Below are 19083 nucleotides of genomic sequence, written 5' to 3'. Positions count from 1 at the left end.
TGCCTGCTTTTCTCTCGGCTTTCCGGAAAGTCTTCGACGAACCCGGACGGAAGACCTCATCCGCATCCTCACTGCTACGCCTCCGTCAGGAGGGTCTCTCCGTGGGCCAATATGCCATACGGTTCCGTACCCTTGCCTCGGAGCTGGCCTGGGATAACGACGCTCTGGTATCCATCTTCTGGGAGGGTCTGTCCGGCCGTATTAAAGATGAACTTGCTGGTCGGGACATTCCAACCACTCTCGATGATCTAATAACTCTTGCCACCCGGATTGACCTACGGTTCCAGGAGCGTGCCAAAGAGGTCACCCGTGAGAGGAGGATTCCACGTTTAGCTCCTACTTTTCAGAAACCCGTCATTCCCTCCGTCTCTCCCCAGGTACACTCTCCTGAGCCTATGCAGGTCGACCAGACCAAGATGGTCAAAACCCGTCAGGACTCACGCCGTGCCGAGGGGAGCTGCTTCTACTGTGGCAGTAAGGAGCACCGGATCCGTGTCGGCCCGGAGAGGTCGGGAAACGCCTGTGTCTAGGTTCGCTCAGAGAGGTCCACCTAGACAAGAATAAATCCTCTCCATCCCTGCTGTTGTCAGTTTCAATCGTCTACGGGGAGAACCGTTATTTCGAACTAGCCCAACTTGACTGTGGAGCAGCCGGGAATCTTATTTCACAGTCCCTGGTTGAGAAATACCGCATCCCCACCAAACCTCTGGCTGTACCCTTGTCTGTCGCTGCCGTGGATGGGGGCCTCTTGCCTCGCCCCATTCAACTCATCACCGAATCCATTACTCTGCAGGTGGGAATGCTGCATTCTGAGAGTATCTCCTTTCATGTTCTGCCTGGACTCTCTCACGCCCTCTTGCTAGGTCTGCCTTGGCTCCAGAGACATGCACCCGTGCTTGACTGGCAAACCGGAGAGGTCCTGCGCTGGGGACAAGACTGTCATAAAACCTGTCTGGTTCCCGTCCGTCCCTCTCCTACCCCAGCTAATCTACCTGGACTCCCGATTCCTTATTGGTCTTATGCTGATGTCTTTAATAAAAAGGAGGCAGAGACATTACCACCTCATAGACCATACGACTGCCCCATCGATCTGTTACCCGGTACTACTCCTCCCCGTGGGCGTATTTATCCATTATCCGCTGCTGAGACCCGGTCGATGTCCGAATATATTGAGGAGAATCTGGCCAGGGGATTCATCCGGATATCTACCTCCCCGGCGGGAGCAGGCTTCTTTTTCGTCAAAAAGAAGGACGGCTCTCTCCGTCCCTGTATAGACTATAGAGGCCTAAACCAGATCACGGTGAAGAATAAGTACCCCCTTCCGCTCAATCCAGAATTATTTGATCGTCTGAGGGAGGCTAGGATCTTCACCAAACTGGACCTTCGTGGGGCGTACAACCTGGTTCGTATTCGTCAGGGGGATGAATGGAAGACGGCATTCAACACCCGGGACGGCCACTATGAATACCTGGTAATGCCCTTTGGTCTCTGTAACGCTTCTGCCGTCTTTCAAGAGTTGGTCAATGACATCTTCCGGGACCTTCTCTACTCCTGCGTAGTGGTGTACCTGGACGACATCTTGGTCTTCTCTCCGGATCTCCAGACTCATCGGAGGGACGTTCGTCAAGTCCTGCTCAGGCTCAGGCAGAATCACCTCTTCGCTAAATACGAGAAGTGCCTCTTTGAGCAGACCTCGCTTCCGTTTTTGGGCTACATTATTTCTCAGACCGGCCTACGAATGGATCCAGAGAAACTGTCTGCCATCGAGAAATGGCCCCGACCGGAGGGGTTGAAGGCCATTCAGCGGTTCCTGGGCTTCGCCAACTACTACCGCCTCTTCATACCACACTTCTCTTCTCGGACTGCCCCAATTTCCGCGCTCACCCGTAAGGGTACTAATCCCAAAGAGTGGCCGCCCGAAGCAGAAGAAGCCTTTCTTTCCTTAAAACAGGCCTTCTCTTCCGCCCCGGTGCTGCATCGCCCGGACGGCAACAAGCAGTTTTTCCTGGAAGTGGACGCCTCCTCCTCTGGAGCAGGAGCGGTACTTACTCAAAAATCTTCTTCCGGGAGAATGGTAACTTGCGGCTTCTTCTCTAAACTCTTCTCCTCCTCGGAGCGCAATTATTCCATAGGAGATCGAGAATTATTGGCCATCAAACTGGCATTGGAGGAGTGGCGTTACCTGCTTGAGGGGGCTCTTCACCCGGTAATAATTTACACTGACCACAAGAACTTGGCTTACCTCCAGCATGCCCAGAGACTTAACCCGCGCCAAGCCCGGTGGTCCTTGTTTTTTGCTCGTTTTGATTTTGTCCTTCATTTTCGCCCGGCTGACAAAAACGTCAAGGCGGACGCCTTGTCTCGATCCTTTCTGGTGTCTGATCTCGAGGAAGATCCGAAACACATCATTGATCCCGCCAGAGTAATGCAGGTGGCTCCCGTGAGTCTAAATCGTCTCCCTCCCGGTAAGACGTTCGTATCAGTACCTGATCGGGAGAAGATCCTACACTGGGGTCATTCGTCTAAACTAGCTGGCCACGCCGGTCAGAAAAAGACCCTCCAGCTTATTACCCGGCACTACTGGTGGCCTAACCTGCACAAGGATGTAATAGACTTTGTTTCTGCCTGTGCGTCCTGCGCCCGCAACAAAGTTCCGAGACACCTGCCGGCCGGCCGCCTTCTTCCTCTGCCAGTACCTGCTGCCCCCTGGCAGCATATAGCAATGGACTTTATAACTGATCTGCCCGTCTCTGCCGGTTGTACGGTCATTTGGGTGGTCGCTGACCGCTTTTCCAAAATGGCTCACTACATTCCCCTGCCAGGCCTTCCGTCTGCACCCGAGCTGGCTAAAGACTTTATCCGCCACATCTTCCGTCTTCATGGCCTGCCCCGTCACATCGTGTCGGATCGAGGAGTACAGTTCACTTCTCGTTTCTGGAGAGCCACTTGTAAATTGATGGACGTCACCCTGGACTTCTCATCCGCTTACCACCCACAGTCTAATGGTCAAGTGGAGCGGATCAATCAGAACCTGACCAGTTACCTCCGGCACTTCGTTAATGCCCACCATTCTGACTGGGTGGATCTCCTGCCATGGGCCGAATTCTTGTACAACAATCACGAGAGCGAATCTTCCTCCAAATCCCCGTTTTTTGCAGTCTACGGTCAGCATCCTCGGATCCCGTTTCCCGTCTCCACCTCGGTGGACAATCCGGCTGCGGAATCTCTTGTTAACAAATTTTCCTCCATATGGGAGAGTACCCGGTCCGCACTCCTTCTGTCTTCCGAGCGTATGAAAAGACACGCTGACAAAAAACGTCTGGACCCTCCTCAATTCCGTCCTGGGGATAAAGTCTGGCTCTCGTCCAAATATGTCCGGCTCAAGATCCCTTCCTATAAGTTAGGGCCTCGGTTCATCGGCCCACTGGAGGTCATCAGTCAGATCAACCCGGTGGCCTATAAATTGAAACTCCCGGCCAACTTACGGATCCCTAACTCCTTCCATGTATCTCTCCTCAAACCCGTGGTGCTTAACTCTTTTTCCAAGTCTACAGGTACGCCTCCTGCTCCGGTTTCTGCTGAGGACGAGTTTGAGGTAGAGAACATTCTTGCCACCAAAAGGGTAAGAGGAAAGACCTTTTTTCTGGTAGATTGGAAGGGGTTTGGTCCTGAGGAGAGAACGTGGGAGCCCCGGGAGAACATCCATGCCCCTCTCATCCTAGCTAAATTTCTGTCTGGCCTAAAAAAGGGGGGGCCTAAAGGGGGGGTACTGTAGCGCTGGCGTCCCTGCCCTCTGCTAGGCAGGGACGCTGCTCCCCTCACCGCTCTGCTCCGTGCCCGGCGTCCTCCCCCCGCTCTGCTGTCAGCGCGCGCTCCTTCCCGGCGTCGTCCTCCCGCTCTGCTCTCAGCGCGCGCTCCTTCCCGGCCCCTGTGCTTAGGGCGCGCGCGCGCGCGCTCCCCTCCTCTTAAAGGGGCCGCGCGCGCCGTCCTAAGGAGTCCCCGGCCAATGGCCGGAGGACTTCATCATATATAAGGCACCTCCTCCAAAATGGAGGTGCCCGAGCAATGTTGTTTGCACCTGTGTCTCACCTGTGCTTCAGCCCTCAGGTCCCGTTGCCAGTTACCTGCCAGTTACCTGCCTGAATACTTGTTACCTGTCTGCCAGTCTGAGGTCCGACGGTCTGCCTTACTTCTCCTGTCAGTCTGTCTAAAGGACCAGCCTGCCCGCTCACCTGGGAGCGCACATCAGCTACCCGCCTGCTTGCCTGAGGTCCGACGGTCTGCCTTACAACTCCTGTCAGTCTGTCTATGGACCAGCTTGCCCGCTCACCTGGGAGCGCTTCTCCGTTACCTGCCTGCTTGCCAGCCCGGAGGCTCCGTTGTCATGTGCTGTGACCATCAGCTACTTCAGACTCTTGCCCGCTCACCTGGGAGCGCTTCTCCACTACCTGCCTGCTTGCCTACCCGGAGGCTCCGCTGTCACGTGCTGTGACCACCAGCTATTTCAGAGACTCTTGCCCGCTCACCTGGGAGCGCTTCTCCGTTACCTGCCTGCTTGCCAGCCCGGAGGCTCCGCCGTCACGTGCCGTGACCACCTGCTATTCCAGAGACTCTCGCTTGCTCACCTGGGAGCACACATCTACCATCTGCCTGCTAGCCTACCCGGAGGCTCAGCCATCACAGGTCGTACCTACCCTTACCCAGAGACTGCCCTGATCACTTGCCGTAACTCCCTGTCCGTTCATCCAGAGACTGCCACCCGCTCCCTTACAAGGGCCGCCCCCTTGTATAGTAGCTCAGAGGTTCCGCCTCCCAGACCCGTTACACTACCTCTTGAAGCTCATCAAGAGAATGCCAAGAGTGTGCAAAGCAGTCATCCAAGCAAAAGGTGGCTACTTTGAAGAACCTAGAATATAAAACATATTTTCAGTTGTTCCACACTTTTTTGTTAAGTATATAATTCCACATGTGTTAATCCATAGTTTTGACGCCTTCAGTGTGAATGTACAATTTTCATAGTCATGAAAATGCAGAAAAATCTTTAAATGAGGTGTGTCCAAACTTTTGGTCTGTACTGTATACTGCTTCCTGTGTTATTTCCCCATATATTCATTGCCCCCTAAGTTGCAATTTTTTGTTAGCCCATTCTTACCTTATCTTTCCTTATTATAATATAAATCAATAAAAATATATGAAAAATACAAACAAAAATGTATTTACTTAGAAAATTGGTGACGTATTCAATACTTATTTCACCAGCTGTATGTGCCCCAAAACGGTATCAATAAAACAAACCGCTGAAAAAAACAAGCCATCACACAGGTCCACTTATGGAAGAATAAAAAAAAAATGTACTGGTCTCAGAAAATTGCGACACAAACCACAATTTTTACAAAATGCCTTAATTTTTTTTAACCACTAAAATAATAAAAAAAATCATTATAAGTTTATTATCACCATAACGGTATGTGCACACGTTCAGGATCTGATTGCAGAAATTTCTGCAAGGTTTCTGCATCTCTTGGCTGCAAAAACGCTACGTAAAAGACGAGCGTTTTGCTGCGATTTTGATGCTTTTTTTATGCGTTTTTGTAGAGCAATTAATGTTTTTTGGATCTAAATTATTATCATTATTTATTATTATATCGCCATTTATTACATGACACTTTACATGTGAAATAAAGATATTTGAAAAAAAACCTGCGATATCGCTTTAACTCTTGGATTACCATCGGACCTGGGGTGAGTATATTGGTTAATTTAAATGATTAACAAATGTGTCTGTTGTATTTCAAATAAAGTGTTTTCTTCTGTGTGTGTTTATTTAACTCTTTACTTACAGGTTTGTTTAGTAATGAGGGTGTTTGGTTGACACCCCTTCATCGCTAAACAAAGGGCTTGGTGTCAGTGACACAATCCCATAAACCCTAATCCTATTAGCATTAATTCCCATTCATGTCATTTCTGGGGCAGCTGAGAGCGGCTATTTTAAGCCTAGGAAGAGGTCATTAGGACATGTTCCCTGGCTATTAATAACAGCTCACAACTGTTTGGTTAGCCGCTGTTTGGTTAGCAGCGTATTTTCACTGCATCCAAAACTCTGTGTTCTAATGCCACACTTGTTTTGTCAATACATGCAGATCCACTGCATGTAATGACATTTTAATTGGTCAGCGTCTCCGCTACGAAAATTTACATGCTTCTGGTGAGTATGGTTATGTGCCCATGATCAGGAAATTCTGTAGGTTTGAAGATGTGTGTTTATGCAGTGTCAAACCCGCAGTGGCCAGATGTTACAGCATAGTGGATATGATTTCTAGAAATCCCATGTCCAATATGCGTGCATATGAGGCTGCGGATCACCTGCGGACACTGAACAGAAGGTTTTTTTTTATTTTAATATTGTTGGTTTTTTTTTTTTTTTAACACAGACGCCAGCTGAGGTGACTACTTCTCCCCTCAGCCACACCTGCTCTCACTATTGTCAGCGGGAGCGGCCGTCGGATGATGGGAGGAGTAGTCTCCCACAGGCAATTCTTTGTGCGTTTTTGACTCATTGACTTGCATTGAGTCAGTCAAATCCACAAATATTTTTTATACCTGCGTTTTTGCTGTGTATTTGACTGACTCAGTTCAAGTCTATTGGGTAAAAAAAGCTGCAGAAATGCATGAAGAATTGACATATTGTTTTTGCATTTAAATCTGCAGTAAGGACAGGAAAATTCCTGATCATGTGCGCAGCACTTCAGGATTGTCATTGCATTAGCTGGCACATGAATTACCTAGCATTTTTGGTGCATTTCTGAGTGGAAAAAACGCAGCGAAAACGCACCAAAAACACAAAGTGTGCACATAACCTAATTGTTCTAACCAGAATAATTATATTGCCATGCTGAAAAAAATGAAATGCAAAAAACAAAGGCAGAATTGTTTTTATTTTTTTTTTCACCACACTGGGAATTTTGTTTCACGTTTTTCAGTACATTATATTGTAAAATAAATGGTGCCATTCAAAACTAAAAGTTAATCTGTCTAAACAAGCCCTCTTATATTCTATCACCAGTATAGTCATAAGTTATAGATGAAGGAAAGGGGAGGAAAAAACTGAAAGCACAAAATCGAAATCCATCTGGTCCTTAAGGGGTTAAAGAGCGTGGTAAAATTAAATTAACAAAAAATCTAACTACTGTAAAACAAAATGGGATAGGCCAGAGTCGTTGATAGGTGAAGGAAAACTGGCTGGCCTGAAGGTACAGCGCTTGAATAGTCCTGATAGGTAGCTCTTATCTTGTTGCATTCAAGAACTACACGTTTACCAAAACTGTGCCATGTTTTTTAAGCTATTGAACGCTTGAAAATAAATAAAACTATTTTAGACAAAGTAATGTGGTTGGATTTTCTTTAATATTAGTAGCAACTATTGCCGCTACTCAGGAGTTAAAACATAGTCCTGTACAATCATTCAAGTAAAGGAAGGCGATAAAATATTTTATTAAACCTTGATTATACCAAAATACAAAAGTGCAGCTTCTTAGGACTCCTTGACACGTATGAGAAATACTGGTACTGGTGCCATCAGTGTTTTCCACCATTGTGACATCCGTGGTCAGCCTGTACCATCAGTAAATTACAAAGCTTCTTGCGTACTTTGCAATGTTAAACACAGACAGATGCAATCCGTGTTTTTCATGGACTCACACACTTGTATTAACACTTGTCACCCGTGCTACCGGAAAAAAATGTACACGTCTCTGTGTTTTGCACAGACACACAGTCCGTGTAAAATCATGGACATGTGCATAGCACCATAGGTTATAATAGGGATGTGCTGTATCTGTGAAAAAAACAGATCATACATACTGGAGACACACATATGTGAATGAGGCCTAATGTACCAGAAAAAAGCACAAGGGGAAAAAATGGCTACACACCTAAATCAATTCACTCCACAATCCGAATTTAAGAAAAAGCAATGGGCAAAAATCTAAAATATAACCTTTAATAAAAAAGTATTAAAATATGCCAAACAAAAAAAGTTAAAAGCAGGTCACACAATAGAATCAGATGACTTAAACACACACACACAAACACTTCTTATTCAACCCACTGTATGGGAAGAGAAGATGGACAGTGATCAGTCAAGGATTAACCGGTCTCTATGGTATGAGACCACCAAAATATATCTGAGAATTTATGGCAAAAATTGTTAGTCAACACTATTATGATCAGTGTTTAAGGTACAACATATCAATATAATAATCATAAATGGAATAAAGAACAGCCTCACCCATTTGATGATGCAATTAGAGATGTCGTACAGTAGTAAGCAATTAGGAAAATAAATGGTTACACCTTGTATTATGTTTGTGAACTCACCTCAACATGTCCTGTTCATGTGCATACATAAAGCGCTCAGCACACACCTGAGGTGCCGCATCCGGTCATCTGGAATGCACGCCGAGACCAGAAGGCATCACATACTTCTATTTGCTGGCGCCCACACAGACACGCCTCCTGTCACTATGTCTGCCATACAGAGCGTCACTTCAAGTAAAGTGGAACAAAAATGCATCTCAGGATGTACCACACAGATCCCGGCTGTAACATCCAGTCAGGTGGCAAACATTGCACCCCAAGTGAAAGTATCAGTTGTTACGTCCAGGTGAGTGACAAGCAAGACTGACTTACTTCTTCCCCCATGGAACGCATGTCGTTTATCCAGGAGTGAGGAAATGCCCCATTAACGGCGTACCCATCAGAATTAACACTATGTGCCTGGCCAGAGGGGGCATGGTGCAGCACCACTCAAATGAATGATGTGTGATTTACCTCTCGCTTCTAGTATTTAGCTGAATGACTTGTAATTAAGATGACCAAGTACAACTGTAAAACTGAGGAGGGATGAAGGAAGAGGGAAAGAGAAAGGGGAGTCAGCTCGCCGGATAGGTGTAGCAATGAAGCCCAATATGCCTACGCACGGAGCCACCAAGGATCAGGTGCAGCAATCCATCCAAAGGAAAAAAAAATCTCCAATGAAGGATTCAGCCAGGTAAGTATAAAATGTCAATATTTATTCATATCCTTAAAAGCAGGTACATGTGTTTACTCCAGTATCCCCAAACCAACGAGTTTCAGTTACGCCTTATTCATGGTTATGTTAAGATAAACTGGATGCTCTTTAAATAAACAAAGAACACCACGGTATATGTTAGACCAATTTATAGGAGTCTCATAATTAGGAGGTGTGAATATGTTACCAAATCCAGGTAGATGCCTTTAACCCTTTATGATCTGTATTGTTCGTGCAGGGAGAAATAAAAAACAAACCAACATAAAAACTGTATAGGTATATTACCGGATCAAATCTTGCCTAATATTCAAGCTGTGAGGGAGTCTAGTGTTTAAAGTGAAAATCCAAAAAGATTCCCGATTCAGTATTTTCCTTTTGAGAGTCCCTCCACGAACTGGTGTTCTAACTTTTTCTATAGTCTTGAATTTAAAAGCAGTGACATCAACACCATGGCATAGTGCGAAATGTTTTGATGCCGCCGATATTCCTACGGCTGTTTTACTAACCGCATCAGAGAGATGGCATCTAATACGCTTCTTTAGGGGCCACACTGTACACTCAATGTATTGTACATGACAAAGATTACAGTGTATCAGGTAAACTACTCCTGTTGTAATTGAAATTCATGAAATAAGAAATAGGAAAAGTACATCCCATGCTGTAAGAAAACAAGATTTTAGATTTATCGACATCTGAGCATGAAATGCATCTCGTCTGTCTACATCCATAAAAACCTCTCAGCGTTAGACAGGTATTTGAGGGCTCTAGTCTATCTTGTTATAGTAAACTAGGAGACAGTAATGTTCCTGTTACGAATCTGGGTGGTGGAACTTCTGTGCTGTGATACAAGAAGGGACCAGAGGGGGCGGAGCTAAGTGCCTACCCGGACCGACCCTGGCCACATGGCGGCTTAGTCAACTCCGTGAACCAAGGAGGGACCGGGAAGGTGAACCAGGTGCCACTCTGGGACCGACGTTGTGTGAGAGCAGGCGACTCCCACAGGACTGATGGCCGAGGCCGACAGGCACAGCAGATGAGCATGGTTGGTAGACAGACAGGTGATGCGGGTAGACCAGCAGGCGGGCACAGCAGATAGACAGGCAGGGTGGCACAGCTGATGGACAGGGAGGCGGGAACTGGAACCTGAGGGCTGGAGAGTGTGTTAGCACACAACAATTTTGCACAGGCACCTCCATTATAGAGGAGGTGCCTTAAGTAGGGGCAGTTCTCCGGCCATTGGCAGGGAACTTTTAGGATGGCGCGCGCGTCCCCTTTAAGAGGAAGGAAGCGCACGTGCCCTATGTACAAAGACTGGGGATCTACGCGCGGTGCGCACACCCTGAACAGCCGATGCGATGAGGCCAGGGGGAGGAGCGGGGAACATGCCTTATTTCCCTCATGTACCTCATCATAGGTATTGGGGTGTCCCTCTTATGGTACATGTCTCCAAGGTTATCTCCTATTCTGCGTCTAAACTCGCTCTTGGTTTTCCCTATATATTCGAGTCCACATAGGCAAGTGGCCATTTACATAACACCCTGAGTCCGACAATTAAAGGGACGCAGTCAGTCCACAGTCAGACACAGACAATTTCTAAAATTTACTTTTGTTCGTGGGAAAACCCTTTTAATGAAGTCCAGAATAAAAGTAATTTTTGTCAGAGTTTGTACCTCAAAGTTTTTCCACTACAAATAAATGGACAGGCAATACAATTGCTGCATTGATAGCAACCCTTGGTTGTTGACCGGAGCCAGGTTTCTGCTTTTGGAGCATAGAAATGACTGTGCACCAGCCTGTCCTGTAAAGAAAGTCCCCTTTTTTATGTAATATGTGGATAACCATCCAAAATAGGACTGATGTCTTAGTCCATCTCAAGAATGGGTACAGCGATGCTGATGTCTGTAAAGCGCTGTGGAATTAATGGCGCTATATAAGTGAGTAAAATAAATAAATAAAAATCTCTCAAGAATGATTCTGACCTCCTTCACTCCATTACTGAAGGCTGTAATGAGTTCTTAACTGGGGATAAGAGCTTCACCCTTTCTTTAAGTCTGCTGTCATTAAATGCACTTTCCAAATCTTTTTTTGGGTAACCCCTTTTAATCTTAGTCTGAGATCATTCGCTTGATCCCTAAAGATACTATTACTCAATAAGTTCTCCGTATACGCAAGTCTTGTCCCTTATTTTAATACTTTTTGATTAACGGTTTCATTTTACATTTTCGCCCATTGCTTTTTCTTAGAGGCCTAATTGGAGTAACCAATAAGTATAACCTAAAACTCATAAAACATTTTTTTTTTTTTAGAAAAATAATACACTCTAAAGCTATTTACAATTTTTCCAGCTTTTTATATTACTTATTGGACCTTCAAATATCTGTACAGTAGCTGAAGTCGCACTCCCACAATAATATTCAAGTCCTATTAGACAAGACATGCAATTTAGTTTTGCTATAAAAAGTGTTTGGTTCACAAAACAAATTTCCTTCAAGAACCCCATCATCATAATAATAAAAAAAAAACAACTCATCAGCACTGACCCATAGAATAACATTGGGACTAGTGCAATCCTAGAAAAACGGATACCATTTGTCTGATGTATACACTCGTGTGAACGAGCCCTTACATTCAGTGTCTACTGGAACATTTGTCGATTTAAGTGATAAAGGAGTGGTGACGTTTTGTAAAAGAAAAACAAAACCCCCTTTAATTTACATGTAAACTTGAACAGCATAGCCTCAATACGTCGTTTGCTTGTTTTTTTTAAGTCACTTTCCTTTTTTATCTTGTTATATTAGTTGCTGATTTTGGTGCCAAATTCATCAAAATGGTGCGTATGATTCATGAATTTGGCACAAAGTAAAAAATGACTTTTCTTCCTGTCTTGAACTGTTTTTGTGACTTCTTGCACCAAAAGTCAAAATAAATGCACATACTCAAAAATACACCATGGGAAAACTGAAGTGAAGTTGTGCCAAATTAAACGACTTTTAAAAAAAAATAAAAATAAAAAAAAATACAATTGATGAATCAGGCTGCAACTTCTGGAATTGATAGATGTCACACACAAAATGAAAAAACAAACAACAAAAAAAAGGCAAGCACATATAAAGTAAACTTAAAAAAGACGCAAACAGAATAATGACCTGGGAGGAAAAAAAAGGTATATAACTAGACAAAGAACAGGAGCGAATGATAAATCGGTGCCCAAGTGTTTTTTTTTAATTATATGAACAGGTCCAAAATTCTATGCTGAAAAATCTCTAGAGCACTCCTGTTACCGAGTTCCTAGGAGTTTACTGTATTTACATTGAACAGAATAATAACATTGGAAGTAGCAAACTTCTTTTCTCTCTAATGACAGAGAGCAGTCTCCAGCATGAGATCAGGCAAAACACAGCCCTAAATGCTTTATAACATATATTTAGACAAGAATCAGCATAGAACTTTAGTTTAAAATGAAGTTGTTACTATCAGAAAATTACCTATTGTAACACAAAAATCTGATTTAAACAAGCGTTTTTTTGTTATTTTTTTTTAATTTGAAAATGTTGTTTTTTATATATCACAATTCTTATTGAAAAATCAAAATTAGCAATCTTGCAATTTTTAAAGTGGCCAATATGACTTTTTAAACTCATTCTAACTGTCCTTTCAGGAAGAGTTTTCAGGAGGCTCCTTATCAGCAGAGGCAAAATTACAATGACAGGTAAAACCCTTCCCCCACCTCACATCGAAACCCTGCTAACCTTATTAACATCAGCTGTACTCCTTCATCTCCCTCCTTCAATTGCGCACTGTGGAATCCATGGTCTGTATGCAACAAGCTTCCTTTCCTGCACAATTACTTTCTGACCAACGCTCTCAATCTGCTGGCCCTCACTGAAACCTGGATCCAGGATTCTGACACGGTCTCCCCTGCCGCTATTTCTCATGGCGGCTTGCATTTTTCCCATTCCCCAAGACCTGCACACAGACTTGATAGTGGGGTCGGCATACTCCTGTCCCCACATTGCACCTTCCAGGTCATCCCCACAGTACCATCACTCTCATTCCCTTCTTTTGAGGTCCACACTATCAGGCTCTTCCACCCATCTCCCTCAGAGTAGCGGTCATATACCGTCCCCCAGGCTCAGCCACCCAGTTCCTTGACCATTTTTCTGTCTGGCTGCCGCACTTCATGTCCTCAGATTTACCAACCCTTATCCTGGGAGACTTCAACATCCCCATAAACAGCCCCACCTTCTCATCTGCATCCCAGCATCCCATTCTATCTTTAACCACTTCTCTTGGCCTCTCACAGCTTTCAACCTCTGAGACACACAAAGATGGAAACACCCTTGATCTGGTCTTTGTCCAGCTTAGTTCAATCCCCCACCTAAATAACTCCCCTCTTCCCCTCTCTGATCATAACATTCTCTCCTTCACGCTCCCAAATCCTCGCCCGCCCCAGCACACTCCTACCTATCACACATTCAGAAGTCTACAAGCCATTAACCCTCATACGCTTACAGACTCCCTTCACTCATCACTGTCCCCAATCTCCTCTTTTTCCTGTCCTGATCTCGCCGTAAACCACTACAATAACACTCTCAGAAGCACGCTTGACCAAGTAGCGCCCCTCACCCTCAGAACCTCCAAAACACAGAGTAAAACAGCCCTGGCTTACACCGCAAACCCGATTTCTCCAGCGTTGCTCTAGAAGTGCCGAAAGCCTATGGAGGAAAACTCGGACACCAGAAAACTTTATCCACTACAAATTTGTTAAAAATATATAACTCTGCCCTTCACCTCGCCAAACAGACCTACTTCACCACCCTGATATCCTCACTATCCAACAACCCCAAAAAAACTCTTCAATACCTTTCTCTCCCTCCTCAGTCCAAAAGCGCAGGCCCCCATTGCAGACATTTGTGCCGAGGACTTGGCCTCCTACTTCACAGAGAAAATAGACACCATCCGTCAGGAAATCAGCTCCCAGCCACCAAGTGCCGTGACTCCCACCCCCCCCCCCACATCCCCTCTGGATCACTCTCCACATTTGACCCAGTCACAGAAGATGAAGTTTCCAGGCTCCTCTCTTCTTCTCATCCCACTACATACACCACTGACCCCATCCCCTCACATCTACTCCAGTCTCTTTCTTCAGTCGTCACTACTCACCTAACTAAAATCTTCAACCTCTCCCTCTCTTCTGGTATTTTCCCCTTTTCCTTCAAACACTCCATCATTACTACATTATTAAAAAAGCCCTCTCTTGACCATTCCTGCACAAACAACTACAGACCAGTCTCCAATCTTCCCTTCATCTCTAAACTGGTCCACTCCCGCCTTACCAGTTACCTCTCCACTCACTCTCTTCTAGACCCATCACAGTCCGGCTTCCGCCCCCTACATTCTACAGAAACTGCACTCAAAGTAACCAACGACCTTCTGACAGCAAAACATAATGGCGATCACTCTCTGCTCATTCTTCTTGACCTCTCTGCAGCCTTCGACACCATTGACCACCACCTCCTACTCTCTATGCTCCACTCAATCGGCATAAAAGACACTGCTCTCTCCTGGTTCTCCTCCTACCTATCTGACCGCTCTTTCAGTGTATCATTCGCTGGCTCCACTGCTTCCCCTCTTCCTCTCACTATTGGGGTTCCTCAGGGTTCAGTCCTTGGCCCTCTTCTCTTCTCTCTCTACACAGCCCCAATTGGACAGACCATCAGCAAATTTGGCTTTCAGTACCATCTTTATGCTGATGACACACAACTATACACCTCATCCCCTGACCTTACCCCCGCTGTACTACAGAACACCAGTGACTGTCTGGCCGCAGTTTCTAACATCATGTCCGCTCTCTACCTGAAACTCAACCTTTCCAAAACTGAACTTCTTCTACTCCCGTCGTCTACTCACCTCTCTAAATCTGACATCTCTCTCTCCGTGTGTGGCACCACAATAATGCTGAGCCAGCAGGCGCGTTGTCTGGGCGTTGTGTTTGACACCAATCTCTCCTTCACCTTCCACATACAATCTCTTGCCCGCTCTTGTCGCTTGCACCTGAAGAACATCTCTAGAATCCGCCCCTTTCTCACCTTGGAAACAACAAAAACCCTCACTGTTGCCCTGATCAACTCCCGCCTTGACTACTGTAACTCTCTATTAATTGGCCTCCCCCTCACTCGACTTTCCCCCCTCCAGTCCATCCTTAATGCTGCAGCCAGGGTCATCTATTTGGCTAACCGTTACTCAGACTCCACCGCTCTGTGCCAGTCATTGCACTGGCTGCCCATGAATTATAGGATCCGATTTAAATTGCTTGTTCTCACCCACAAAGCCCTCCACAGCGTGGAACCCCCCTACATCTCTTCCCTCATTTCTGTTTATCGGTCTACCCGTTCTCTACGCTTCGCAAGCGACTCTCGACTAACATCCGCACTAATCCATACCTCCCACTCCCGGCTTCAAGACTTCTCCCGAGCTGCACCTATTCTCTGGAATGCTCTACCCCAAGAAATTAGGATGAACCACAACTTACACAGTTTTAGGCGCTCCCTAAAAACACACCTGTTTAAAGCAGCCTATCACCTTCCCTAATCGAAATCCTTTTATATTCTTATAGCCCATCCCTTATTTCTCCAAACATAAGTCTCCACCGAACCCAAAAGCACTAAAGATACTGGCTGGTGATGAGCTCATGCAGCCTTCATCTATCCCTCATCCCCTCAAGATGGCTGGACCATCCTTGTAAATAAACCATTGTACTTTGTGTCACCCCCACCTCATTGTAGATTGTAAGCTCTTACGAGCAGGGTTGTCATTTTTGCTGTAATTGTATTATCTTTAGCTATGTTACTTATGACTGGTGTATATGAACCTGTGAATTGTTAAGCGCTGCGGAATATGTTGGTGCTATATAAATAAAGACTATTATTATTATTATTATATACACAGCTTATAACACAGGATCCAACAATCCCAATAGGTGATGTCACAGCTGACCCTGCTCCCAGTCCTTGAAAATTGAAAGATTCCCATTTTTTTAACCTTTAATGCAGATTGTGATATGGAAGAAAAAAAAATAAAATACATTTAACACAAAAACCTGATTTAAACAATAGGTCGTTTTCTGATAACGCGACGCCAGATAAGTCTCAGAAAACACAATAGCGCTCGGTAGAGCAAGCACTCCTGCTTATAGGACAGTAAGGCGTGGCTGCCAGCTATGGCTTACCAGGAACACTATTTATAGTTCACTTTTTGCTACTTTGTTCTTATCTACCAAAGTAAATGTCACACATATCCCAGTTGAGATAACTAGATGTATGACCTCATAAAGCAGCTTTGGAGAAAAGACACTCCAAATGAACAAATGGTAACGAAGACCTGTAACCAAAAGAATGTAGACAGTCACTGGAAGTGACCGGATGACGGCATAGCAGTAACATCCATGTGCCACAGCAGTAGATGTCCTGGAAGAGAAGATTTACAAGTTAGGTTGAGCATTCCAACAGGCTCGAATTTTAATGTTTCTAAAGAAATAATAAAATCAGTAAAACAGGAGGACATTTAGATCATTTTATTATAGACTCAGAGTGTCTTTAACCCCTTCACGACATGTGTTACAGCCAGGACCTGCCTCTAAGGGAGCAGTTAGACTGCTTCGTAACCCAGGTGATGATCACATCGCAGCACACGGACTGGCCGGTGGCTCTCCTTATCTGTCACGCTCAGGCTGGGAGAGCTGATGGCCACTCCGAGCATTGCGATGCGATTGTCGTCCATGTTTTATGGCCGTCTAACTGCACCCTGACAATCGCGGGTGGAGGGGAGCTCTGTGGATACACTGCGTTCAGTAAAGTCCGATCTATTAAATCTAAAAATAATTAACCCGATCAATAAACACCATAAACAAAAAAGATTCAAGAAAGCCAAAATTACAGGTTTTTTGGTTGCTGCAATTCCACAAAAAATACCTTAACAAGCTATCAAAGGTCACATCTATCCCAAAATAGTATCAATAAAAACGTTGTCTCGCTCCGCAAAAAATAAGCCTTCACACAGCTCCATCAACTAGAAAAACAAAAATGTCACGTCTTAGAAAATGGAGAAACAACCCCCTAATATTTTTTTTCTGCAAGCTGATTTTTTTCAACACTAAAATAATAATAAAAACTGGACATGTTCGGTATCGCTGTAATCTAACTGATGAGCAGAACCATACGGAGAGGTCATTTCTACCACAAAATGTACACTGTAAAAACAGTTCCCAAAAAACAAACAGTTGTTTTTCACAGTTTTTACCCACTTGGAAATTTTTGCCTGTTTTCCAGTACACTATGTGGTAGAATTAATGGTGTAATTGAAAAGTACAACTCGTCCCGCAAACAAGCCATCATATGTTTATGTGGACAGAAAAGTAAAAAAGTTATAGCTCTGGGAAGAAGGGGACTAAAAACAAAAACGCAAAAACAAATTGGCCCCTTCGTGAAGGGGTTAAATTCAAAACACTTTTTATGAAAAAGTATTTCTTTTGATATTATAAAAACAAGCAGTGATATAATGTTAGTGGGGATTTCAAACTGAGAAATAGTTATGGCATTTCTAAGTTTGTAATTCTTAAAAAAAGAAATGTTGTGTTTCCCACTGCTTTTCCTCTTTTTGTTGTGAGCTCATTTCATTACCTCTAACTGATATGGTGGAAGAATTGTCTTTCTGAGCCGATACTAATTAGCACAGGCTCTTTTTAATATATTTTTTATGTGTATGTCTTTATGATTAATAAAATGGTGATACATTTATGATATTTATTGGCGATTGTGACTCGTTTGTGGTTCTCTGTACGAATAATTGATATTGATTTTTTTGCCAGCTATGTATTTGCGGTTCAGAAACCTTTGGTTTTCTACAGCCTCTATGTTGTATAATTTCAAGCAAAGGAGCAGGGTCCCAAACATGGACACACAGTTAGTGAGAAGCTGAGACCCAGTCCTTCTCAGACTTTATTCACACAGGACGTCACTACGACGCAGGGTAAGGTTTTAATATTAGAGGTTAGGACCATCCCAAACTCGGGTACACCTTGACGTTGGTGGGATGGCTTCTATGCTTTTTTTGTTCAAAACTGAGTTTACTAAGTACCCAATGTTTTTTATATGCACTATTGATTTTACTTATTTATTTACAGCACTGTATTTATTTATTTTGTTTCTGTCTTGGATTTTGTCTGTTTTTCGGCCAGTCTGAACATGCTTCTATTTTGCATGCATACCAACTTGACTCCAGTTAATTTATTTTTGTTTAGCATCATTTTTAAAACTAATTTTTCGGAGGTCTTGTTAAAGAGGTTTCCCTGTAAGGCTGTGTTGCCCACGATGCGTTTTTTATGCGTTTCCGCAGCGGTAATTCCGCTGCAGAAATGCTTAAAAAACGCTTGGTAGAAGGTCTGCCATGTTCCCCAATGATAATCCTCATGTGCTGTGCACATGCTGCGGAGATTTCCACTGCGGATTATCATTGCGGAAAAATCCGCAGCGCTACCAATTATTTTGCAGAATCGCGGTGTTTTCGCCGCCATTGACTTGCATTGGAACGCATGGATTACGCATTGCTGGATCTGCACATGCGGAATCCAAGCGTTTCAATGTGCGGATGGTACCCGGGTGTGGAGGACAGGAGACTCTCCTCCAGACCTGGGTACCATAGAACCTGTAAAAAAAAGAATAAAATAAAAAATAAGTATTATACTTTCCTTTTGATGGCCCGCGGTGTGCTCCTCCTCGCATGCCGGCAGATCGCGGTGGACTCAAGGACCTGCGCTGACGTCATTTAGTCATGTGACGGGTCACGCGCCCGCTGACGTTGGCAGGTCCTTTCAGTGTACCGCGAGCTGCCGGCAAGCCAGGACGGATCGAATAAAGACTCGGGGGCCATCAGAAGGTAAGTATTAGATTTATTTTTTTATTTTTTACCATTCTTTACGGTCACACTATATAAATCCATGCTGTTTGCATGGATTT

General features: G+C 44.6%; 1 protein-coding gene across 2 annotated transcripts in view; it reads right to left on the bottom strand.

Annotated features, from left to right (window-relative positions):
- Nucleotides 1–14948: 14948 nt before the first annotated feature.
- PIGG (phosphatidylinositol glycan anchor biosynthesis class G (EMM blood group)) overlaps nucleotides 14949–19083 on the bottom strand; it is a 287774-nt gene continuing 283639 nt past the window's right edge. For both annotated transcript variants that reach the window (XM_073684905.1, XM_073684914.1), the window contains exon 13: nucleotides 14949–16536. In XM_073684905.1, the coding sequence (XP_073541006.1) occupies nucleotides 16311–16536 (226 nt within the window). In that variant the 3' untranslated portion in view covers nucleotides 14949–16310. The remainder of the gene's footprint in view (nucleotides 16537–19083) is intronic.

This window comes from Phyllobates terribilis, unplaced genomic scaffold, assembly GCF_046119375.1.
Source record: "Phyllobates terribilis strain yellow unplaced genomic scaffold, ASM4611937v1 Scaffold_1__5_contigs__length_1240528914, whole genome shotgun sequence".
Lineage (NCBI taxonomy): Eukaryota > Metazoa > Chordata > Amphibia > Anura > Dendrobatidae > Phyllobates > Phyllobates terribilis.
The sequence above is the reverse complement of the archived record's forward strand: the minus strand, read 5'-3'. Positions and strand labels throughout refer to the sequence as shown.